Raw genomic sequence first — 26765 nt, forward strand, 5'->3', positions numbered from 1 at the left:
TTAACGCGGTTGGTTTAGCGTGTTGAGTCAGACAATTTTATTTGTCAGAACGTGTGGTTTTGACAGGAAGCGGCTTTCCTTAGATTACGTCAAACTTACAATAAGTTGGCAATCAACTATGTCTCTAAACGATCAATAGATTTTCAGATTTTACTACAACATGGTCGCTTAATCCAATATTTAGACATAAAAATACTATTAGCAGTTGCTGATGGCGTAAGACAAAAGTCGCTTAATACAATGTCAAATCAGAGTGTACACACTTTGGGGTAATTCAAACAGGTTGCATAAGACAAAGGTCGCTTAATTCAAGTAGGGGCATCTACAAGATTGGCTGTACAGCAATCAAAAGGATGTTATAGATACAATGCCAGCTTGCCTTTTACACATACATACCTGCCATTTTTGACTGGAAGAACTCTCCCCAGATCCATTCCGTCCTCTGTGAGAGTTCCAGTCTGTAAAATAAAGTTTACATCACCCAAAAGAATACAATCATTTTGGGAAAAACAAACTTAAAGACGGAATACTTGACGAGGAACAAAAGTTATCACATGATTTGAGTACATAAATTTCTACCAAACTTAAAAGCTATTATTTTTGTCAATTAACAGACATCTGATGGGGAATTATTCATTTAACGGTAAATTAACTATCATAGGTTGATGTGGCCTTATGGATAAGGTGTCCGCATAGTGACCCATATGTCATGGGTTAAATCCCTGCTGAGACAGGGTTCTTTAGATCTCCCATAAAGACATCAAGGACTGGTTCTACCCATGACACAGACTCAAGAACGTCTATATAAGCCGTAGTCTTTTGATACAGTTGAGATAACAAACATAAGTTTTAACTAAACCAAGAATCAAGACTTCTATTTCATACAAATAAACTTACTTTGTCAAAACAAAACAGGTTAAGGCGTCCACAGAAGTTGATTCTGGGTGGGCTGATACAGAAGATCTGTTTCTTCTTCAGTCGACTCTGTGCATACACTGTTCCAACTGTCATGGCTGCCGGCAAGGCAGGGGGGACAATTATGGTGATCACATCAAGAACTCGAATGATGATTTTCTCTGGAGATGCCTGTTTATACAAAGTAATGCAGTGCTGTTTTTTCTCCACCAATTTGGGAATGGGACCTTTTGAATAAGGAAAAAAGCCTATTTTTTCACTAAAATTGGGACATTGTTGTTCATTTTTATAAAAAAAATCATGAAATTGAGATTACATGTTTTTAATATTACATTTACTACATTTAAAATTGTTAAGCTGGATAGGGCAATGAACTAAATATAAAAATTATTTTTTTGAAATATATATTTTTTTATTTTTTTATCTGACAGAGGTAAATATTTTAATTTTTTTTCTGACGGAAGTGGTTGCTAGTCATTTGGGATGATATATAATTTTTAAGATTAGGTATGGGATTATAATAAAAGCCCTATATTTAACAAAAACAACAATACTGTCTACTGAAAACAACATTACAGAGAAAAACATGTCATTACAGTTGTTTTCTAGTCTAACATCAACAAAAACTTAGCTTTATGTGTGTACGTTAAATGTCATCCCAGGTTAGGCTCTGCAGTCTGCTTATCTGGGACAAAACTTTACCAGCATGCATTAAGCCCTATTTTCCCAGAGCCCAGCCCTTAAAAATTGTTGCAAATAAGTCGAGAAACAACATTTATCATAACTTTTTTCCGGATAATGATAACGTTCCTTTTCATAATACTCATAGGAAATCATAAAGTAAAACTAGCAAAATCTTAAAAAGCCATCTCAAAATAGAGTTGAATATTTAAGCGTGATGCTAAATGCTAGATGCGAGACAACTACAAAATACAGCCCCAGAATTGTTTTACATACATGAAGTTCAATGTGCGTGTAGACACTGTAGCCCATTCCAATCAGAGCCACCAGAGCCAGGAACATCACAAAACGGAAGGCATCCCGGTAAAACTTGAACCCCAGGGGCTTGGGATACAGGATCCCCCGCACAAGTTCACCCTTGGCTGTGCTGAATCCTGGATGAAATCAAATGTTTGTTCTTGTTCATTAAGTTTCTTTGCTGTTTTCACATACATAAAGCCAAAAGCGGACGTTTGCCTTACTTGAGCGAGAGTTTTCACATACATAAAGCCAAAAGCGGACATTTGCCTTACTTGAGCGAGAGTTTTCACATACTTAAAGCCACAATCTTACATTTGCCTTACTTGAGCGAGAGTTTTCACATACTTAAAGCCAAAATCTGACATTTTCCTTACTTGAGCGTGAGGAAGTGAATGTATGGCCATAAAAGGATTTCATGACAAGTTAAGTGACCGGGTCTAGGATCAAACCAGCGATCTTTGTATATATAGTATAGCACTCAACCAACAAACTAGCCGGTCCTTCAAAAAAATATCGTCCATAGATATTAGTTGATGCAGCATGAACAGCTGATCACTTTACAATTAACAATTGTTTAAAGATAAAGATATGTAGACTCAGCAAAACAAGAAAAGTTTGACAACATTGAATGAACATATTATTAACATTAAATATATTTAACAAGATTCTGTATGTTATAGTGTCTATATTATGAATCTAATAAGAAAAGCTGGTAGATTTGAACTAGTAGAACAAGTTTGGCAAAAAGCACATGCATCTAAACGTGTGCAACTCTAACTTTACAGTGACAATTTTGACCATAATTTTAAACAGTTATTTTTTTTATCAAGTTCACTTAAAAAACAAGCGATGTGTTAGTGAAACACTATGTCCCCATATATATGACCTTTTACCTTGAAGGATGACCTTGACTTTGACATTTCACCAATCAAAATGTGCAGCTCCATAAGATACACATGCATGCCAAATATCGAGTTGCTAGCTTCAATATTGAAAAAGTATACATTTAATGAGTGATTTTGATCCATATATTTTACCTTTGACCTTGAAGGATGACCTTGACCTTTCACAGCTCAACATGTGCAGCTCCATGAGATACACATGCATGCCAAATATGAAGTTGCTATCTTCAATATTGCAAAAGTTATGGCAAATGTTAAAGTTGGGGCAAACAAACAAACCAACAAACAAACCAACAGACAGGGCAAAAACAAAATGTCCCCCACTATAGTGGTGGGTGACATAAAAACTCATATTGCTATCCATAGAAAAAATGTTATGATTGCTTCTATTATTCAGTGATCAAAGTGTATTAAAGCTAACCTGTGCGCACAACGACAGCCAGGACTTTACAGCCTCCGTAATATCGCGTCTGGATGACACGAGTCCCCGCAAATATGGTGCTGCGGTTGTGATTCTGTGGTGAGTAGACCTCGCTGGCCTCTCCTACCACAATGGAGGTCTTGGTCACTGGAAGGCTCTCACCTGGACGAATAGGAGCACATGAGTCTGGTGAGAAAATGGGTTTAATGTGCGTTAAGTGAAGTACAAGATTAGCATGTGTAGTATTCCTAGACATCAAACAGTTGTACTGTTTTTGTCCAAGGGCTGACTGACTTTTGCGGACACTGCATGTTCCAAAAGGCTGACCCCCTACCAGTTAACATACTTTCCTTCACTATGACACTGCCCTCTATATATTGCAGCAATATATTTCTTAGTTTAAAGAAACAACTCCAGCCAAAAAAAAAACTATATGAAAAAAACTATAAAATTAACTATATGAAGAAATATGTATGATAAGAAAACACAGACCATAGTTATCACTAAAAGAGACTGCATGTGCTCTGACTCCTACCTGTCAAAATGCTTTCGTTCACAATGACAGTGCTCCCTAGAAGCACAGCATCCTACCTGTCAACATGCTTTCGTTCACAATGACAGTGCCCCCTAGCAGCACGGCATCACACGTCATGACGCAGCCCTTGGGTGGTATCACGATCACATCACCGGGAACCAGGTCAGTAACATGCACCGGCTCATAGCAACCATCACCCCTGGCAACAGTGATTGTCATCGCATCCACCTTCACCATGTTGTGTAGAGTGATCATTTGCTGCAAACAAAATCAAACAACCCTTTTAGAGCAAAATGTCAAGGTTTTAGCACCCTGCGGACAGCGGTATAACTTTGTTTTTCATTGTATTGCAGATTTAGCCTCTTTTCCTGTAAATTCATCCACTTTACACACGGTGCCTATACCACATGACTTTTTAAGATCTGTGTTGGGAGAATAAAGCACGACCCAGTTAACATTTTTAAGGATCTCTTTTTAAATATTTCATCATTTTTAATGGGATAAAGTGGAGAGCCCGCTCATTCGTAAGAGTTTTATATAGTTATCATGATCTTTTTAAACAAATAAGTATTTTTCAGTAAAGTGCTTTTGACCGGTCAGAAAATTGTCGAATCAGTGTGGGGACTTCATATTACAAACGCGCAGTTGCACTTTACTAAAAAAATACTTATTTTGTTTTAAAAGATCACGATACCTATAGAAAACTCTCACAAACTAGAGCATTGTCACAGACGTGACTAATACCCCCACATTTCGCATTGACACATAATATTTTGCAAGTTGTCTTTACAAAAAACAACGGACACCATGCTTGATGTTTAAAACGCACTAAGTGACCCCGTGACCTAGTTTTTGACCCACCATGGCCCATGCTCGAACTTGATCTACACATCATCTAGATACAACTTTTGACCAAGTTTGGTGAAGCTCTGATGAAAACTACTTGAATTAGAGAGCGGACACCATGCTCATTGTTTAAAACGCACTAAGTGACCCCGTTACCTAGTTTTTGACCCGGCAAGGCCCATGTTCAAACTTGACCTACAAATCATCTAGATACAACTTCTGACCAAGTTTGGTGAAGATCGGATGAAAACTACTTGAATTAGAGAGCTGACAACATGCTGAATGTTTAAAACGCACTAAGTGACCCCATGACCTAGTTTTTTACCCGGCAAGGCCCATGTTCGAACTTGGCCTAGACATCATGTAGATACAACTTCTGACCAAGTTTGGTGAAGATAGGATAAAAACTACTTCAATTAGAGCGGACACTTAATACGGACCGACAGACAGACAGACCGACCGGCCGACAAGTTCACTCCTATATACCCCCCTAAACTTCGTTTGTGGGGGTATAATTAGCGACTCTCCACTTTATCCCATTAAAATGGTGAGATATTTCAAAAGACATTATTAAAAATGTTAACTTTTATTTGCACAAAATTGGGAACCCAATACACATCTACATCACTTAAATGGGGAGGCGGAAAACGACAACGGGCGAGGCATGGTATGGTATTGCGCAAGGGGGGGTTAGAGGGTTAGGGTTAGTGTTAGGGGTAGGGTTAGGGTTTGGGTTAGCCTAAACCCAACCCTAACCCTAACCCGACCCCTAAACCTAACCCTTACCCTAACCCTTTTTTGGGGTTATCACCCCTGACCATGCCTCGCCCGTTGTAGTTTTCCGCCTCCCCACTTAAATGACACAATATATTTTCAAAGGTGAACATTCTATATTCGGGATTGATGTTTAACATCTAGCCTATGTTTTGAGCCACACTTTGGAAAAACAGGATTTAATGCATGCGTGTAAAGTGTCGTCCCAGATTAGCCTGTGCAGTTGCACAGGTTCATCTGGGACCAATTCTTTCTCCCTTAACTGGTTTTTCAATAACAAAAGACTTCCTTTATAGAAATAATACTGTTTTTATAATACTGTTACTGCTTGTAATGTACCTTTTTAGTCTCATAGAGAGACACAATGATGGAGACGGATGAAATGACAAGAATGCAGGCCGCATATGCATAGTACTGGTCAGTGGCCCACAGGACGATACTGAATATCTGGAAGATGTAGAACGGGTTCAGCACCTGCAAATAGAACACGAGTTATCTGACATTAATGAAGTGATGTAGCTAAAGCCTTTAACTTTTAAAATATGTAGCCTCTCTTCCATTTGTGTGCCATATTTTTTCATATGTGGCCCCTCCTCCGTTTGTAAGCCCCATTTTTTATAGATATAATAATCTTCCATGTTTATGCCCCATTTTTTTAATATGTGGCCCACCCACTACCATTTTTAGGATCCAATGTTTTAATATATGCCCCATGCTCCTATAAATACAGACACTCGTAAAATATTTTGTTTGCTGTTGATAATTATAGATAAACATACAGGATTACTGTGTATAAGCATAAACTTTGTTTAATTTAATGTTTATTTTATTTGTTATAATAAGGAATGTACCTCATGGAATATAGATCAAATGAGCTCTTAAAAGTGCACTGACACAATTAAGTCAATTACAATTTACAAAATGTACTGTCTCACAAATTTTCACGAAACAGGTCACATTGCCTCTTTTTAAGCATCTTCTGCCATTCTTTAATCTGGTTAAATCCATATGAATATGATCATTTATTGTTACACATATATAGAGGATAACAAACGATCTTACACCAACATGAACACATTTTCTGTTTCTTTTATGCCCCTTTTTCAATAAAATGTTTAACAGCTGTTCCCTTTTGCTGAAAAGTTACCCTTTCTACCTGTGGCGCACCTCAATACATTTCAAAACACAAAATGACATCATTAGTGTGACGAAATGACGTCATTATACCAGCAGAATTTTCCAATTAAACTGTTTTACAATGTAAACTAGAGGGCCATGAATCGCTCACCTGACTAACCAAATACAATCCCAACCCAGATTTCATCAAGATAAACATTCTGACCAAATTTCATAAAGATTAGATGAAAACTGTGACCTCTATTGTCTACACAAGGTTTTTCTATTATTTGACACAGTGACCTAGTTTTTGACCCCAGTTTTTGACCCAAATACAATCCCAACCGAGATTTCATCAAGATAAAAATTCTGACCAAATTTCATAAAGATTTCATACTTACTTGTCACCAAAAACGGTTACCTTTATAGGGCCACTTAAGAATTATGAGGTAAAACAATGAAATTTACAGTTAAAAATTAAACAAAGCAAAGAGGTTTCTATATAACTAAGATAACAAGTAAGTACAATATGTTCAAAACTGCAAGCATTTATTAATAAGTAAAATACATGACGCCACCCTGGGGGGTTTAAAAGAAGGGGAGTATTGGAAGTGTAGGCTGGTGTGGACGGTATGAGCCAGCATGGGTACAAATGAATAAATGAATACATGGGAGGTAATTGTGGTGGAGAAGTTGTATGAAGGTTGTATTAAGGTTGTGTCCCCTAGACCAGAGAAAGTGCACGGTAAATAGAAATTATAAATGGAGAAACATAGCTAAAAAATAAATAAATGATATTGAAATACTGAAGTTATCCTGTAAAAGGAATTGGTCAAAAAGGTGCCAAATCACATTAAAATGCAGAGAAAAACCACAAGATGCCCTCATAAAGATTGGATGAAAACTGCAACCTCTAATGTCTACACAAGGTTTTTCTATTATCAGGGGTGTGATTGAGGCAAAGTCAAAGGGGTGGAAAATTCTGTCAACTGATTTTGATTATGCGAATGGCGCGCATAACGCAATGACAAACCTTAAAACAGACATTAAAATTAATAACTTCTTGAACTTCATTACAATATTTCTTTATAAAAACCTGTTAAACTTCACATTTAACATACTGAGGATGCAAAGTAAACAGTAGTAAGTATTTATTGTGATCAATAGCAGCAGTTTTTCAATGTATTGAATAACAGTTAATGGATTTGATATAAACAAACACACTTGAGTGTTCTTCTTGTGTGAATGATGTAATAAACTGAGTTAAATTAATATATTTAATTTGTTTACCATTCAATATCTTGCATTTCACATCTTCAGTTCACTCAGTTCAGTGCTATTTCAGTTAACTGAACAGCATGACAAACATAATAAAGCAGGATATGCATATGAATCTGATTAAACACAGACCCACTAACCTATGCATCAAATCTAGTTTGTCAGCATGCCTGTTTGTCTATTTCCATGTTCAAATGATATTCTTATGAATTGTTTTACTTCGCGAGTAGACTAAACTCCAATTTGCAAACACTGGTTTCCGTGATACAAATTCACTGAGCACATTACTGAACAAAATATCTGTTGCTTGTATCTAAAACGTAGTCTTTTTCGTTGAAAAACACATTTCATTATTCCTATCAGACTAGGTGATGTCAGTTGTTTATTCGATTGCTATTTGTCATTTCAATAATCTTAATTTTCGCTTCACAACGGCGCCATTTGCAAACAAATCAGCTAAGAAATACCAAACACATTTTAAGAAAACCATTTTAATTGGAAGATTGGGAAACGATAGCCAATTATATCGCTCGTTTTAAAAATGCTTAGTCAGAATCTACCAGTGTAAAATGCGGAGATTTCGCAGGCCGCGGATATTTTGGGCCGCTTATGAAATACCTCCACGGAATCGGTGGTAGCCCCTCTCCCCCACATTTTTCTAAAACGAATTTATGTGAATCTCAGAAGTAACCCCCGGGACAACCCGATCCGCGGAAATCCGCGGAAAAATCACATCCCTGATTATTTGACTTATTATGTGACCTAGTTTTTGACTTAGTGACCTAGTTTTTGACCCCAGATGACCCAAATACAATCCCAACCCAGATTTCATCAAGATAAACATTCTGACCAAATTTCATAAAGATTAGATGAAAACTGTGACCTTTACTGTCTACACAATTAAATTGTTGACGGACGCACACACGCACACACATACGGACGCCGGACATCACATGGTCACATAAGCTCACCATCTCACTTTGTGACAGGTGAGCTAATAAACGGTGAAAAAGCTTAAAATAAAAAGAAAATAGATTCGGTGGTATGTCAATTTTATTTCACTAGTGATCATAGAAAAAATATATATAATTATTTATGATAATCTAAAACAAGAGGGCCATGGGCGCTAAGGCTCTCACCTGAGACCCAAAGGAACTAAACTATTCTGGGAAGGTGGAGTTCAAAATAATAAAAGTACTTCATACAGACGGGCATACATACTTAACTTGCGCTTGATAGTTTGATTATTTAGTGTAAAATCTTCAAAAGAGGACGAGTGCTGAGCAGACAGGCGGTAGTACAGACTTAGTGTACTCTATTATTAAAATACGTTTTCACTGTTTTTCCATTCAAAGTTATTTAGAACAATGATACTCTGATTTTCAAGTAATACTGCATTTCACATATCATACATGACGTATGTCTGTATATAAAATTAATTAGAATAATGGTATTTCTGACTTTCACATAATACTGTATTTCACATATCCTCCATGAAGGCCTACATGACTTTTGTATATCAATCTGTATTTATGATTAAAAATGAAATTTCATACTTCATTTAAGAGTTAATGTTTGTTAATTATTCACATTTGTAAGTGTTGTTTGTAAACAATTCCTCTACGCTTCTACTCTTTATTTACAACCAATGCAAAACTAAAATGCATTTTAATTGTGAAATTTATTCTCAAATACAAGCTGCATTTAATATCATAAGTATCGCAAATAGTTGGTTTTAAGTACATTTTCTCTATCTCTTTAATTCTTGAACAAAGTATATCTGTGATATGATATGTGTACATGTAGACAGGATAGTTTTTTGTCAATAAATGTTCAACAGTAAAGTTGGAGAATATTTCAATCTATTTTTTATTGATCAATATAATTGAATTTTGACAACAGTTGTTGCCTAAGCTGTAAAGGATATTTTTACGTACATATCTTTACTTTTTCTTCTTGATATTCATAATATACACTGGGATTTTGTGATAGTTATAAGTTAAATAATAGCCATATTGAGTAAGTTCAATCAGGCATCAATGTACTTAAAGCTAAGAAATATTAAATATCACGCCCATTAAATTTATATATATTGTATATACCTTTTTTTGGAAATATATAAGTACATAATTTTGCTATTTCAAGAGCTTGCTTCAATGTTGTAATCTGTTCTTTTTATGCAGTCAGCATGCTGATTTTTATACGAAAATAAATGCCAGACATATGTATTTATGTGTTTATCTCTATATTGATACCACTGTATAGCAATTGCTGTTCCATGCTGTTCACTGCAAAGGGCTGTAAACAAGGGGTTAGGCATCAAGCAACTGTCAGAGATAATGAGGTACCTGCTGTGGCTAATGGTTATTTCATTGGTCTGCAGTCCTTAAGATAACATGCAACAAAATGAGTGAAAAGTGGCCAGCACAGGAATTTGGGGCCTGACTAAACTGTAATATACAGTTGTTTCTCCCCTAAGTAATTTTCTGTGAAATCAATATTACTACTTAAAATTTTGAGATTATTTAATAAAGGGTTTTCAGATGGCAAAAATACGTTTGTTGCACTTAATCCCCAACCAATCATCAACATAATAATCCTCTGTTATTATGGCCATGTTTTTCAAATGTTCACGACTTATAATTTTCAAACTCGTCCGAGGTATCCACATAACCAATGTTTTGACCAAATTTCATGATGATTAGGCAAAAAATGTGACTTCTAGAGTGTTAACAAGCTTTTTTACTATATAGATACAAGCGACCCCCCCCCCCCGCAGCCATGTTTTTTTTTACCGATCTGAACCATTTTCAAACTCAACCGTCGTATCCAGGAAACAAATGTTCTGACCAAATTTCATGAAGATTGGACCAAAAATGTGACTTCTAGAGTGTTCAAATGTTTTCACTATATACACTTATAGAGAAAACTGCCCCGCCGCCTAGCAGCCATTTTTTTTCACCGATCTGGACCATTTTCGAACTCATTCGAGATATCAATAAAACCAATGTTTTGACCAAGATTCATGATGATTGGGCAAAAATTGTGACTTCTAGAGTGTTCACAAGGTTTCTATAAAGCCCTATAAGGAATACTGCCCCGCCCCTGGTGGCCATGTTTTTCAACAGACCGTAACAATTTTTGAACTCAACCAACATATCATTAAGACAAACATTTTGGCAAAATTTACATGAAGATTGGGCATCAAATGTGACTTCTACAGTGTTCACAAGGTTTTTCTATTTTTTTACCTAATGACCTAGTTTTTGACCCAGCATGACCCAGTTTCGAACTCAGTCGAGGTATCATCGGGACAAATACTCTGGCCAAGTTTCACGAAGATCGGATAAAAAATGTGGCCTCTAGAGTGTTCATAAGGTAAAATGTTGACAACGCATGATGGACACACACGGGACGACGGACAAAAGGCAACTCAAAAGCTCACCATGAGCAAGTTGTGCTCAGGTGAGCTAAAAACAAATGTTCAGACCAAGTGTCATGACGATTGGACAATAAATGTGACTCCTAGAGTCTTAACAAGGTATAACTATAGCCATATAAGCAAAACTGCCCTGCCCCCTGGCCACCATGTTTTTTTACCGATCCAAAGCATTTTCAAACTCAACCGTCGAATCCAAACAAATGTTCTGACCAAATTTCATAAAGATTGGACCAAAAATGAGACTTCTAGAGCGTTCACATGTTTTCACTATATACATATAGAGAAAACTGCCCTGCCCCCTGGCGGCCATGTTTTTTCATTGATCTGGACCATTTTTGAACTAGTCCGAGATATCAACGAAACCAATGTTTTGACCAAGTTTCATGATGATTGGGCCAAAATTGTGACTTCTAGAGTGTTCACAAGGTTTCTCTATAGCCATATAAGGAATACTGCCTTGCCCCCTGGCGGCCATGTTTTTTAATGGACCGAAACCATTTTTTAACTCAACCAACATATAATTAAGACAAACATTTTGACAAAGTTACATGAAGATTGGGCATCAAATGTGACTTCTACAGTGTTCACAAGGTTTTTCTTTTTTTTGACTTAGTGACCTAGTTTTTGACCCCGTTTCAAACTCGGTCGAGGTATCATTGGGACAAATGTTCTGACCAAGTTTGATGAAGATCAGACAATAAATGTGGCCTCTAGAGTGTTCACATGGCAAATGTTGACGACGGACGCGCGAAACGACGGGCGACCGACGACGGACAAAAGACATCACAATAGCTCACCATGAGCACGTTGTGCTCAGGTGAGCTAAAAAGAACTAGGAGTTCCAAAAATTTGTTCTTTTTACCGGTGAAAAGAACAATTTGTATATTTTCACTGCTGTTATTTCACTGCAGAAATGTCATATTTAATCATTAGGTATAAAAGAAACTCTTGTCATACCTCTTCAATGAGCAGTCTCCAGTAGGACTTGACCTCGACCTCGATGGAGTTAGACCCGTACAGCATGCGTCTGTGGGCCTGTTGCCTTGACGATAGACCCTTGTACTGCTCCAGGGTGGCCAGACGAGTGTGTGTAGACAAATCACTGGAAATTGCATGGACATTATATATGTGACTATAATAGTATTTTTTCACATGAACATTTCCAGGCTTGTGAGGTTTGGGGCTTCATTAAATCGGTTTAAACCCTATTTGCATATGAAATGAAGTCTTTCACACTTAAATCTATTGAGAAAGATCCTTAATTTAATTAGATTTCTCCAAGGGACTACAAGTGCGTCGAAATGCGTATCTCAACAGTAGAGGGTTAAGAGAAGAAAATCTGCTAAAACATAATTCAATCTTACAGCAGTTTGGAGTATGATTTATCCTGGTTGGACCACAGGTATCTCACATGCTGGTGTTCAAAGTATAGAACCACTGGCTCCATCTGAAATGTAGGATACCTGATGATCAATATTTTTTATATGAGTTGTGCTCTGTGAAAAGGGGGTTTAATGCATGTGCATAAACAGTCGTCCCAGATTAGCCTGTTTAAAGAAAAAGCACGATGAAAGCGGAAAGTGTCTTCCCTGATAAGTCTGTGAAGACAGCACAAGCTAATCTGGGACAAGACATTATGCACATGTATTAATCCCCTGTTTCACAGAGCAATGCCTATATAAATTGGTATACAATTAAGCCAAGTAAGGAGAAAATCATGGGTCTTATGCCATATGCGGCCAGCATAGATCCAGACAAACCTTTGCAATTGTGCAGTATGGTCAGGAGCTTCATGTATGCTGTCCGCTGTGAAGTCACACAATGTTTTGTGCTCCAGGAGTTACATGTATGCTGTCCGCTGTGAAGTCACACAATGTTTTGTGCTCCAGGAGCTACATGTATGCTGTCCGCTGTGAAGTCACACAATGTTTTGTGCTCCAGGAGGTACATTTATGCTGTCCGCTGTGAAGTCACACAATGTTTTGTGCTCCAGGAGCTACATGTATGCTGTCCGCTGTGATGTCACACAATGTTTTGTGCTCCAGGAGCTACATGTATGCTGTCCGCTGTGAAGTCACACAATATTTTGTGCTCCAGGAGCTACATGTATGCTGTCCGCTGTGAAGTCACACAATGTTTTGTGCTCCAGGAGCTACATGTATGCTGTCCGCTGTGAAGTCACACAATGTTTTGTGCTCCAGGAGCTACATGTATGCTGTCCGCTGTGAAGTCACACAATGTTTTGTGCTCCAGGAGCTACATGTATGCTGTCCGCTGTGAAGTCACACAATGTTTTGTGCTCCAGGAGCTTTATGTTTGCTGTCCGCTGTGAAGTCACACAATGTTTTGTGCTCCAGGAGCTACATATATGCTGTCTGCTGTGAAGTCACACAATGTTTTGTGCTCCAGGAGCTACATGTATGCTGTCCGCTGTGAAGTCACACAATGTTTTGTGCTCCAGGAGCTACATGTATGCTGTCCGCTGTGAAGTCACACAATGTTTTGTGCTCCAGGAGCTACATGTATGCTGTCCGCTGTGAAGTCACACAATGTTTTGTGCTCCAGGAGCTACATGTATGCTGTCCGCTGTGAAGTCACACAATGTTTTGTGCTGTCCGCTGTGAAGTCACACAATGTTTTGTGCTTTCCGCTGTGAAGTCACACAATGTTTTGTGCTCTCATTTGTGGACAGAGTAGCTTCTTACCCGATTGTTCAGATGCTATAGCGGTGTGGCTCTAGCCAGTAACTGTACATATTAAGTTTTAAGACAAGTTGTTTTGATTATTTTACTATAATTGTTTAATAAGTATTAGTTTAAACATATTTATTTTAGTTATGGCGTATTTGAAACACACTTGAGTCCGTTTCCTGGTAGTAAAAACAAGTACTTGGTGTCTACATATGAAATCTAAAGAATGCTCCCACAGTGGGGGTCGAACTCTTGACCTCCCAATTGCTAGGCGGACACCATATCCACTACATCACTGCAACCTTCTTTTATATTTATTTCATTTATTAGTAACCTGTGGCTTTACACCATAAAAATTAGACATGTAAGTATGGCTATTCTTGAGCTCCCACTGGCTCAAAATATGCCTTAATAAATCAGATAACGTATCATTATGGATATTTAATAGGGTTTCATTCAGAACAAGTTGTAGCCAAACAGATATTTCGTAAAAATAATTTGCTAATTGTTGCAATTGGCTAATTAGTAGAATTGCAGATTAAGCCATTACTATTTCAATCTCTGTGAAAAAACAACAACAATTTATTCAATACAGCTGTTTCAGTTACATCATTTGCGAAAAAGTAAATATTTTGCATGAAATCAACAGCATTTGGTTGCATCTATATAACGTGTGGGACATTACTGTTACCTGTTTTACTGTAAGATTTGCAACATCACTGACATCATGAACATTTTCTGGTGTGGATTCTTCACGGTTGTACGAATCATTGAACTCATGTCTGCAGCGAGATATGGCGATAACAAGTGATCAGTGAACAAACATTCATTTTAATGTAAACAATTACATTAATGATATAACATAAATGTGTAATTAAAAACGTGTATAAAAATTATGTTTGAAGCAATATTGGAAATCAAAACTTGACATTTTATGTTTATCAAATCTCTTAAAAGCCCATAAACACTCAAAATAAACTAATATTCCTTTGAGCAAAAGCCAAAATGTCAATGCTATATGTGGTATGGTCACATAGATTTAACAATATTTTTGTGGGACAATATTTTTATAAATATTTTGCTTAATATTAGTTGATTTTGAGTATTAATGTTACTTAATTAAAGTATTGACTGCAAGTCCTACTTACTGTGTTTAATATGGGCTGTACAATATAAGGACAGAAATTGAAATGGACTGCATATGATATGGACAGCATTTTATATGGAATAATATGAAATGGACTCAATTGATTATGGACTGTATATTATATGGACTGAATTTGATATAGCCTGTATTTTATATGGACCGCATAAGATATGAACAGCATTTTATATGGAATACTATGAAATGGACTCAATTGGTTATGGACTGTATATTATATGGACTGAATTTGATATGGCCTGTATTTCATTATCATGAATTTCATGAATTGTTTATGATACAGACTGTATTTAATATGGAATGAATATGTATCTGTATCTGTATGATTTTGTATTATTAGAACCATATATTTCACTACGTCTAGCGCGATTTCTGCCATCCACATCGCATCACCTTGATTCAGCCCAGATTGGACAATTACTATCTCACCACGATACACCGTTGAGCACGGTGATTTCGCCGTGGCGAATTGCGGTGTCAGTCTCGGCGTTATCTGGAAATTGATCTCACGGTGGACCACCACGGTCTAGGCGGTTCGCGGTGAAATACATGTGCAACAACAACATTATACAAGTGTACGGTCTGCAATATCGAAATGTACATGTTCAATCACATTGCAGATCGTATAATGTTGTTTTTTAAACTTTGTATGTACATGTATTACTTGCACTTCATAATAAAATCACTGAATGTTCAACTCTTTTCTCTTGTGTTTGCTCTCTTTACAGAATCATTGACATGTCTTACATCAATTTGTTTCAATTGTTTCTGCATGAAGTTTCCCTTGTTGTTCTTAATTAAAGATTTGTTTTTTGTTAACCTTGCGAAAACCCTTGCTCGTTTGTGTACATATATAGCTCGCCAACAATAACATACATACATGTTACATGTACATGTAATTTGATTTCAGACTATTTTTGTGATTTCCTGTTTCTTTTGTTAAATGTATTGGATCGAATAAATGTACATGTACAAATTCGAGACATCCACAGTAAGTATTAAATTCTGCGATATTTTAATATCATAGTCATGGAAAAAGATCAGTTGTCATGTTGGTGAGTGACTATTTGTATACCTGTTCTTTGTTCAATAACAAGTTCATTTTGAAACATACACTGTATGTAAAATAACGTAAAAAAAGAAATCGTAATATTATTGTAAATATCGATTTACTTATTGTGTTACAATAATGTTGCACATTGAGCAAATACAATGTATATCAAATTTATAAAGTATCAATAAGAAGTGTTGTTAAGAAATCGCGGTGAATTTAACGAGTCATAATTTCACATTTAGCTTTTTCAAAACTGTTTCACTCTTTTATTTCAGATACGACCAAGAATATGGTTTTCGGAAAATAATGAACATAGTAACAATGCTGACGAGTTTTTTTATTATTAATATTATAACTATGCATTTAAATACTGATTATCATATAAATATGATGTTGTTATACATGTACGGTATATGTATGTCTATTTAATGTACATGTGCCGTATTACAATACGAATAAAACGCTTGTTTTCTTATGAAATAATGATGGAGAATGTGATGTTTACATCCATTTACTTTATCAAATAAAATGGAGAATTTAATGTCTACGTGAATTTACTATATCAAATAAAATGGAGAATTTGTTGTTTACATTCATTTACACGTAACAGAACAGATGGTATTTGAACGCATCTTCTCACTTCTGTCGGTATTTTCTATTACAATCAAAACAAATATTCACACTCTCATCTACTCGATAAGACGGCGATATATTTTGATATAATAAGGTTAATTGGCAAATAAAGAAACTATTTATAGCCGATGTTCAGGTTTGCAACGACGCCTACGGCGGATGGCGGACGACGAGCTGGCTATGACAATAGCCTGGGGTTTCTCCGAAAACAGCCTCGCTAAAAATGATGAATAAAACTCTATATATGAACAACTTGAATTCATGATTGATCGCATTTCCAACATAAGGAAATATATCAAAGGCACTCAGAAACAAGAGATGTGTTTGTCAGAAACACAAAGCCCCCTACTGCGCAGCTTTGAAGCCATATATTTGACCTTTGACCTTGAAGGATGACCTTCATCTTTCACCACTAAAAATGTGTAGCTCCATGAGAAACACATGCATGCCAAATAAAATGCTCTTAGCGGACACAGTCACAAATTAAAGAAAAAAACACAAACAAAACAAGAGATGTGTTTGTCAGAAACACAATGCTCCCTACTGCGCTGTTTTGAATTTTGTTGTTGACCTTTGACCGTGAAGGATGACCTTGACCTTGACCTATCACCATTCAAGATGTGCAGCTCCATGAGATACACATGCATGCCAAATATCAAGTTGCTATCTTCAATATTACAAAAGTTATTGCAAAAATTTAACCAAGATTAAAATTTGTGACAGACAGACAGACACATTCAATGACAGACAGACAGGCCAAAAACAATAAACCCTGATCATTCCATCCGGGGGCATAAAAAGATCAATAAATCCGCACAAAGTACCCAACTGATCTGCAAACCAAAACTGACTTGTTGGACTTCGACAACCTTATTAAAGATACAATAAAAAAATGAAACCAACGATGACATCAGCATCAAATCACTAAAAACCCCACTTGATATAACTTCACAAAATTGCAAAAATGGCCATCATGCTGAAACATACTTGAATGAAGAGCAACAGATACAAGCTGGTTAATGATGTCACCAAACATAATCAGGGGTAAATCAACAAGCTTCAACTTCACTCAAATATTGACAGTTTGTGGTATTAGGACAAATTGTGGTAGAAAAAAGGATAAAATATTATTATGACAATGTGAATGATATCATTGAAAGCTTCAGGCAGTATAGTGGATATGCAGCGAGCCATAACTAGGAGAGATGTGATGATAAAATGTTGACACAGAATCTTGGGAATGAGACTGTTTAGATGAAAATTGTTGCTAACAATCAATGTTCAGTGTACACGTACTGAAACAATGAAGTAGAAAACAAAACAGACTTGTTCTGTTAATATCTAAATGCAGTGTTTTTTTCACCATTTTGAGAATGGGGCAGGGTCCCTTTGGCTTGGAAAAATTTGCGGTGTTTTGACTAAAATTGAGAAATAAGTGTTATTGTTGTTTTGCTAAAAAAATGCTTAAAAATTGAGAATACAAGTGTTTTCAGTACTATATTTACTAAGGGGTTGAACTTATATTGATGGGAGTTGAACAAAATATTGAGATCTTAATTTTTTTCATTTTTTGTTAAGCCTTTCATTGGGAATTTTTGGCTCCGATTTGGGAAAAATATAAATACTTTGCTCCATTGGGAATGGGGCTGATTACACGACCTGATTTTGAATGAAGAAAAAACACTGATATATGCATGTATCTTACTTTAGTTTATCGTGTTGTTGTTAAACGAAAAATGTTGTATAAAAATTAAAATGTCACCTCATATACTACATGTACATATTATTTAATGTTACTAACCTAATATGACCAGCTACAGACCTAATATTTAAAAATACAAGGTCGGCATGTGACCTGGCTTAGCTGATGGTGAGTATGCTGCATGAATAAAGATAATGTATTGGGTATCATATTTATTTGATATGGACTGTGTATGATATGTACTTGTTTTAATATGTCCTGTATAATATGAACAATATTTAACATGCATTATAATTATGTACTGTATAGGACATGGACTATATCAACTGAATATGCTATCATCAGGTTCCATATAAACTAATTGCCAAAGTGTCCAGCCATTTTGTGGTTAGGTCAATAAAATCACAAAAATGGTTTAAACAATCAAGATTGCTTCAGCAGTAACATTTAATTTCACAAAGGAAATGTGGTCTACATTTTTCACTCCAGCAAAATGTACATGGTACATGCAGCTACTTGTAAACTTTCCCCTAACAGCTTCACCAATAACCGCCCAGAAATACTACAGCATGCCTATCTGCTGCATGAATGCAGACAGAAGGTCAAGTGCCTTAAATTGTTGAGCTGCACACTCATATCTTGCTCTGGGAAAACAGGGCTTAATGCATGTGCCTAAAGTGTCCATATTAACTGCATAGACTGAATTGTTTGGGAAAGATTTTCTTTTCACGAAAAATACCATTAAAGAAGAAAGTGTATTACTTGAGAAACCTGTTCATACTTCAGAGACTAATCTTTGACGACACTTTACGTACATGTACTAAGTGACAAAGTCATATTTTCCAAGAGCAGGGGTCATATTTTAATGCTGCACAGTATTTGGTGCCTGACCTTTGTTTGTCATTGACCTACATAATTATAATATATGTTGAAAATGGTTGCAGGCTTGGAGGCAAACAGTGGCATTCTGTTAATAAATGATTTATCAATAATACAATTCAATTTTGTGACTGCTTGGGGAAAGGGCCTGTCCTTCCATTTTGGGGAAACATTTAAAGCATAAGAGAAAACTTGAAAAGAGTTAAGACGTTTCCAAAAGTAAGCTTGAGGGAAAAATCATTTTAGAGAAATAAGAAGAAGTGGCCTATCTCTTGGGGAAGGGGCTTTTTTCTTGGGAGAAGGGGCCTTTCTCTTTGGGAAAGGGGCCTTTATCTTTCGGAAAGGGGCCTTTCTCTTTGGGGAAGGGGCCTATAGGAAAGAAAAACCTGAATTACTTACAACTCATCTGCCAGGTTTAAGGATTTGATGCTGCAAACATAGTTCTGCCCAAATTGGTCCTACAGGGAAAATAACAACAGCAAATTAAGGATAGAACATTCAGCATTAACCACTTAGATAAGTATTTTGACACACTTGTGGACCCTAAGACATTTAAATTTAATTGAAGATCTTTCTTACTAGATTCATGTTTTTGAGGCTTCATTTCTAACCATTACATGCTGATGAGCAGCAAACAGCATAAAACCTGATCAGACTGCGAGTTACTCGCAGGCTGTTCTGATTTCATGATGTTTGCACATAGACATTTTCACTTTGCTTCTGAGAGGGAAAGTGTTAACCAGTGAAAACATTGAATGTCAACAATGGCTGACATTCTGCAAGTAACTCTCAGGTTATTCTGGTTTCTTGCTGTTTGCTGCTCATCAGTATCATAGATTTGAAAATGAAGACTTCACAAACATGAACCTAATTAAAAAAGGTCTTGAATTTAAATAGACTTTTTAGAAGACTAAAAATGGGTCAAAATAGGTATTTGAGCCATACAGGGTTCAGTCTGGCCATTTTTGAAGATTTGCAATTTCAGGATTATAATAATTAAAAACTATAAGAACTAAGTCATAAAGATTATAGCTATATATTGTGTTAGATTGAAATAAAATGAATATGAAACAATAAAATAATCATAAGACATTTCTTTCGTATATAAAATAAATCAAATCGGGTTTCATTTGATTTTGGAATAAGTCCGTTTAAAGCATGAATAGACATGGCTGAAAAGGCCTGTCAGTTTATTTATCACACACACACACCTGTAGAAGCACAGTGTCGGCCCTGTAGAGGGTACACCTAGATTTCTTCAAGTAGCACTCGAGCTCGCGTCTCCAGTAAATGAGGAGCAGCACCACTCCCAAGGTCAAGACCACCAGCACGTAGAACAGGAGCCTCTTCCTCTTGCTGTCCGCGTAACCATAGCATTGCTACAATGGCAGAAAGGCAGTGGTGATTGGTGATTGGGAAGTTTGAATTGGTGATTGTGATTTTTGGCTGGTGATGTTTTTTTTCCAGCATTTTGGGAACCAGGCATTGAGAAAAATCACATAGGTTTTACTTAAATTGGAATATTAGTGTTGTTGATTTTATGCTTACACATACTTTAAAATAGAGTAAACAAGAGCTGTCACCATAGGATGACTTATAAACACTTGGTAGAAGTTATGAGCTTTTTTTAAACCTAAACACAGATTTTTTAACCTAAAGGCGGACCCTCAGTTCAAGGTCAAGGTCACAGGGGTCAAAATTTGTGCGCGTATGGAAAGGCCTTGACCATATACACATGCATGCCAAATATGAAATTGCTATCTGAAGCGACATAGAAGTTATGAGCATTTTTCGAAATCTAAACGCAAAGTGTGACAGACAGACGGACGGACAGTCCGATCACTATATGCCTTCCTTCGGGGGCATAAAAATGTCTTAGAATATCAAAATAAATCCGAAAGCCACACAAACTAGAATGCGGACACCATGCTAAATCCTTGAAATGCACCCAGTGACCCCATGACCTAGCTTTTGACCCGGCATGACCCATATTAGAACTTGACCTAGATATTGTCTTGATACAACTTCTAACCAAGTTTGGTAAAGATCAGATGAAAACTACTTCAATTAGAGAGCGGACACCATGCTAAATCCTTGAAATGCACTGAGTGACCCCGTGACCTAGTTTTTGACCTGGCATGACCCATATTAGAAATTGACCTAGATATTGTCTTGATACAACTTCAAACCAAGTTTGGTAAAGATCAGATGAAAACTACTTCAATTAGAGAGCGGACACCATGCAAAATCCTTGAAATGCACTAAGTGACCCCATGACCTACTTTTTGACCCAGCATGACCCATATTTGAACTTGACCTAGATATTGTCTAGATACAACTTCTGACCAAATTTGGTAAAGATCGGATGAAAACTATTTGAATTAGAGAGCGGACAAAAAAAGTGTGACAGACTGACAGACAGACTGACGGACAGTTCCAAAACTATATACCCCCTTTTCTTCGAAAGGGTGCATAAAAAGAGATTTCAATATAATATTTACTAAGGTTCAACATAAAGAGCTGGCTTTGAGATGCATTGAATGTTAAAACATATTTATAGGAAAAATTTAAACCTTCAATTGGGAAATTTAAGGTCCAATTTGGGAAAAATATATACTTTTTTCCATTTAGAATGGGTCCCTTACCGGACCTAAATTTTAACAAAAAACAACAACACTGTTAATGGGGATTCATTCTCAGAAAACTAGGCATAATTCATGAGCATAGTGTCCAGCTAGATAAGCCAGTAAAGTCCGCAAAGGCTAATCAGGGGGGGCAACACTTAAACAGAATTTTTTGTTAAAGTAAGTCTTTGTAAATGTATCTGTCAAATAATTCAAAACTTCCTGAATGAGTCAATGACTCAACAAATTGTTGATAAGTTTTAACATATTTATTTGAGCTCTATTGCATAGAAAACCTTAGGCTTATTTGAAATGCTCTCAAGTCCCTTTCCTGAGACTTAAGAACCAGTACTTGGTGTCTATGGGGAGGAACTGAATTGTTGATTGAAGCACTTTAAAGGGTTAGTCTGCAAGATTTTATGATAAGAAATTTAATAGGTGCATAGTTTTCATCTTTGGGCCAGCATGCACACACAGGGTCCACACAGGCTAATCAGGGACCACATTTTCTGCCTTAACTTGATTTTTATTCAGAGGGGACCTCCTTTACACCCAAATTTCAGCAAAAGCAAAAAGTGTGGTGCCTGATAAGCCTGTGTTAACCGACTGCACAGGCTTATCTAGGACAAAACTTTAACATGCCTTATGCCCAGATTTCCCAGAATGTGACTCTAAGTACATACCAGCTCTTCCTCTGTACAAGCATTGAGGGTGTGACTCTGAGTACATACCAGCTCTTCCTCTGTACAAGCATTGAGGGTGTGACTCTGAGTACATACCAGCTCTTCCTCTGTACCAGCATTGAGGGTGTGACTCTGAGTACATACCAGCTCTTCCTCTGTACAAGCATTGAGGGTGTGACTCTGAGTACATACCAGCTCTTCATCTGTACAAGCATTGAGGGTGTGACTCTGAGTACATACCAGCTCTTCCTCTGTACAAGCATTGAGGGTGTGACTCTGAGTACATACCAGCTCTTCCTCTGTACAAGCATTGAGGGTGTGACTCTGAGTACATACCAGCTCTTCCTCTGTACCAGCATTGAGGGTGTGACTCTTAGTACATACCAGCTCTTCCTCTGTACAAGCATTGAGGTTTCTTATGAGTACATACCAGCTCTTCCTCTGAACAAGCATTGAGGGTGTGACTCTGAGTACATACCAGCTCTTCCTCTGTACCAGCATTGAGGTTTCTTATGAATACATACCAGCTCTTCCTCTGTACAATCATTGAGGGTGTGACTCTGAGTACATACCAGCTCTTCCTCTGTACCAGCATTGAGGGTGTGACTATGAGTACATACCAGCTCTTCCTCTGTACTAGCATTGAGGGTGTGACTCTGAGTACATACCAGCTCTTCCTCTGTACAAGCATTGAGGGTGTGACTTTGAGTACATACCAGCTCTTCCTCTGTACAAGCATTGAGGGTGTGACTCTGAGTACATACCAGCTCTTCCTCTGTACAAGCATTGAGGGTGTGACTTTGAGTACATACCAGCTCTTCCTCTGTACAAGCATTGAGGGTGTGACTCTGAGTACATACCAGCTCTTCCTCTGTACAAGCATTGAGGTTTCTTATGAGTACATACTAGCTCTTCCTCTGAACAAGCATTGAGGGCGTGACTCTGAGTACATACCAGCTCTTCCTCTGTACCAGCATTGAGGTTCCTTATGAGTACATACCAGCTCTTCCTCTGTACAATCATTGAGGGTGTGACTCTGAGTACATACCAGCTCTTCCTCTGTACCAGCATTGAGGGTGTGACTATGAGTACATACCAGCTCTTCCTCTGTACCAGCATTGAGGGTGATGATTATGAGTACATACCAGCTCTTCCTCTGTACCAGCATTGAAGGTGTGACTATGAGCACATACCAGCTCTTCCTCTGTACCAGCATTGAGGGTGATGACTATGAGTACATACCAGCTCTTCCTCTCAGGTTTTTTTTCCACTTTTTGGGAAGATAGCCCATGGCTTTGGAATTGGGAATTTTAACGGCATTTTCATGAAATTGGGAAAATGAATTCATAAGCCTTTTTTTCCACATGAAAAGTCCACTGATTAGGGAAATACTAAATTTGATATAACTCTTTATAATCATTCAAATTAAAAAAAAAAAAAAAAAAAAATTTTTTTTTTTTTTGGAAATTGGGAATTTTTTGCCACATTTTGGGAAAAAAGTATACTTTTTGGGATTGGGAACATAGCCGAATTTCGGCTATAAAATCGGGCCAAAAAAACCCTGCCTCTGTACCAGCATTGAGGTTTCTTATGAGTACATACCAGCTCTTCCTCTGTACCAGCATTGAGGTTACAATGAGTAGATACCAGCTCTTCCTCTGTACCAGCATTGAGGTTTCTTATGAGTACATACCAGCTCTTCCTCTGTACCAGCATTGAGGTTACAATGAGTACATACCAGCTCTTCCTCTGTACCAGCATTGAGGGTGATGGCTATGAGTACATACCAGCTCTTCCTCTGTACCAGCATTGAGGTTTCTTATGAGTACATACCAGCTCTTCCTCTGTACCAGCTTTGAGGTTACAATGAATACATACCAGCTCTTCCTCTGTACCAGCATTGAGGGCGATGACTATGAGTACATACCAGTTCTTCCTCTGTTCAAGCATTGAGGTTTCTTATGAGTACATACCAGCTCTTCCTCTGTACCAGCATTGAGGTTACAATGAGTACATACCAGCTCTTCCTCTGTACCAGCATTGAGGTTACAATGAGTACATTCCAGCTCTTCCTCTGTACCAGCATTGAGGGTGCCGACTATGAGTACATACCAGTTCTTCCTCTGTACCAGCATTGAGGTTACAATGAGTACATACCAGCTCTTCCTCTGTACCAGCATTGAGGGTGGCGACTATGAGTACATACCAGTTCTTCCTCTGTACCAGCATTGAGGGTGGCGACTATGAGTACATACCAGCTCTTCCTCTGTACCAGCATTGAGGGTGCCGACTATGAGTACATACCAGTTCTTCCTCTGTACCAGCATTGAGGGTGCCGACTATGAGTACATACCAGCTCTTCCTCTGTACCAGCATTGAGGGTGTGACTCTGAGTACATACCAGCTCTTCCTCTGTACCAGCATTGAGGGTGCCGACTATGAGTACATACCAGTTCTTCCTCTGTACCAGCATTGAGGGTGCCGACTATGAGTACATACCAGCTCTTCCTCTGTACCAGCATTGAGGGTGGTGTTGTCAGGGAGAAGCTGGTTGGTGACCGCATGGGACGCACCGTTCAGCATCTTGAACTAATGCTATCTGGAAACACAAAGAGTAAATCCATGATGAACAAATGAAATTACATGTGTGTGTAGGTGACACATGTGCAATTCATGACTTCCATTATCAGTTATCTGTTAATCGTTTCTAATTTGAATGAAGCGAAATCTGGGACACCATTGTTTGATTATGATATGAAGCGACATCTGGGACACCATTGTTTGATTATGTTATTTTTTGTTTTAACAAAACTTCTTCTAGGGAAAAAACCAAGTAGGATGGAAAGTTTTTTTTCCTTATTAGCCGATTAGCCTTAGTAATCTTGGAAGAGACTTAACTATGCATTAAACCCTGTTTTCCCAGAAAGAGGCTCATATAGGCGCACATATAGTATTACAAGTATGTATGGGTGTAACAGTCACAATGATAGTGTCATTACCAGTAATTGTTTAGGGATTAAGAAAACATGAAGATCAAAATGTTATGTAGTGCCAGTGTAAGTGGTTACTAAATAATAGATGCAGTACATTTTTACATGAGCTTGAGGTGAGCTACTTGAAAGTGAGTGCTAGAAAGAGTGATTGAGTGCTAGAAAGAGTGATTATGTGCTAGAAAGAGTGATTGAGTGCTGCTTAACGGGCTGAGGGTGTAAGTGATTGAATGCATGAGCGGGCAATTGAGTGATTGATGGTGTGAGTGCAGGGCTTTCCACAGGCCATTTAAAGATCCCTCGCCGGGGCGCTTGAATTTCGAAATCAGAGTCCACTGGGCGCTTGAAATTTTCCGATCACTGTTTTTTTAGTTAAAGAAAGTGGTGATTGTAAAAAAAATCAAGGTTTCTCTATCAGTGTATCAATATTCCCTGTTTTAAAAGAGCACCCGGTACCTACTTTCACAAGTAATCGTCATAAACACCATATGGGGTAATGGATAATCCACTGATAAGACACGCATATCTATAATTCTAGCCACATTACAGGATGTATCAGGTAACTTTCAGGTAACTTTCCAGTCGTCAAACTGTGATGTTCATCATCCAATTGGTTACGCGAATGCTTATGAGGGAGGGGTTAACTATCGACCATTATTTTTGATTGACGTCAGGCACAAAGTAAGAGTTTATCGCAGCTTGATTAGCAAGAAGTTGTACCATTTACATAATATAAAACTAGTACAGTACAGTACATTAAAGACGGTTTCGGGCATCATCATCACACCTTTTTACTGTAAACAAGTGTTACCTATGAGTCGACTCATAATTAATATGAGAAATTAATTGCAAGTGGTAAACAATTAATTACTTATAGCGAGTAAGTTGTGCAAATAACTCCCGGGTACAATTATGCAATAACAATTTAATTCCAGTACATGTATATTTCATCATGTCCATTTATAGAACTGATTCACCTTGTTTTTCTGACATTTATTGGACACGTAATGCGCTTTAACAAATTTTTCGTTGAATTAATTACGCACACTTGTAAATGTTTCGTCCGATAATCGATACTTAGAAGACTGATGATGGCAACCAGCCGTATTCCTCATGGACAATGTGAACGTCATGCATA

At 37.3% G+C, this 26765-nt stretch overlaps 1 protein-coding gene across 6 annotated transcripts in view; it reads right to left on the minus strand.

Annotated features, from left to right (window-relative positions):
• LOC127881997 (polyamine-transporting ATPase 13A3-like) overlaps window positions 1-26765 on the minus strand; it is a 563467-nt gene that overhangs the window by 518474 nt on the left and 18228 nt on the right. For all 6 annotated transcript variants that reach the window (XR_008050372.1, XR_008050371.1, XM_052430335.1 and 3 more), the window contains exons 2-13: window positions 25137-25236; window positions 20542-20709; window positions 19730-19788; window positions 14592-14682; window positions 12575-12657; window positions 12168-12312; window positions 5714-5848; window positions 3811-4012; window positions 3220-3381; window positions 1873-2030; window positions 898-1086; window positions 397-458 (exon numbers count right to left, since the gene is read on the minus strand). Coding sequence is in view for 4 of the 6 variants with exons in the window: in XM_052430335.1 (XP_052286295.1) it covers window positions 397-458; window positions 898-1086; window positions 1873-2030; window positions 3220-3381; window positions 3811-4012; window positions 5714-5848; window positions 12168-12312; window positions 12575-12657; window positions 14592-14682; window positions 19730-19788; window positions 20542-20709; window positions 25137-25220 (1538 nt within the window). In the remaining 2 variants the exon portion in view is untranslated. The remainder of the gene's footprint in view (window positions 1-396; window positions 459-897; window positions 1087-1872; window positions 2031-3219; window positions 3382-3810; window positions 4013-5713; window positions 5849-12167; window positions 12313-12574; window positions 12658-14591; window positions 14683-19729; window positions 19789-20541; window positions 20710-25136; window positions 25237-26765) is intronic.

The sequence above is a fragment of the Dreissena polymorpha genome, chromosome 5 (assembly GCF_020536995.1).
Source record: "Dreissena polymorpha isolate Duluth1 chromosome 5, UMN_Dpol_1.0, whole genome shotgun sequence".
NCBI classification, from domain to species: domain Eukaryota; kingdom Metazoa; phylum Mollusca; class Bivalvia; order Myida; family Dreissenidae; genus Dreissena; species Dreissena polymorpha.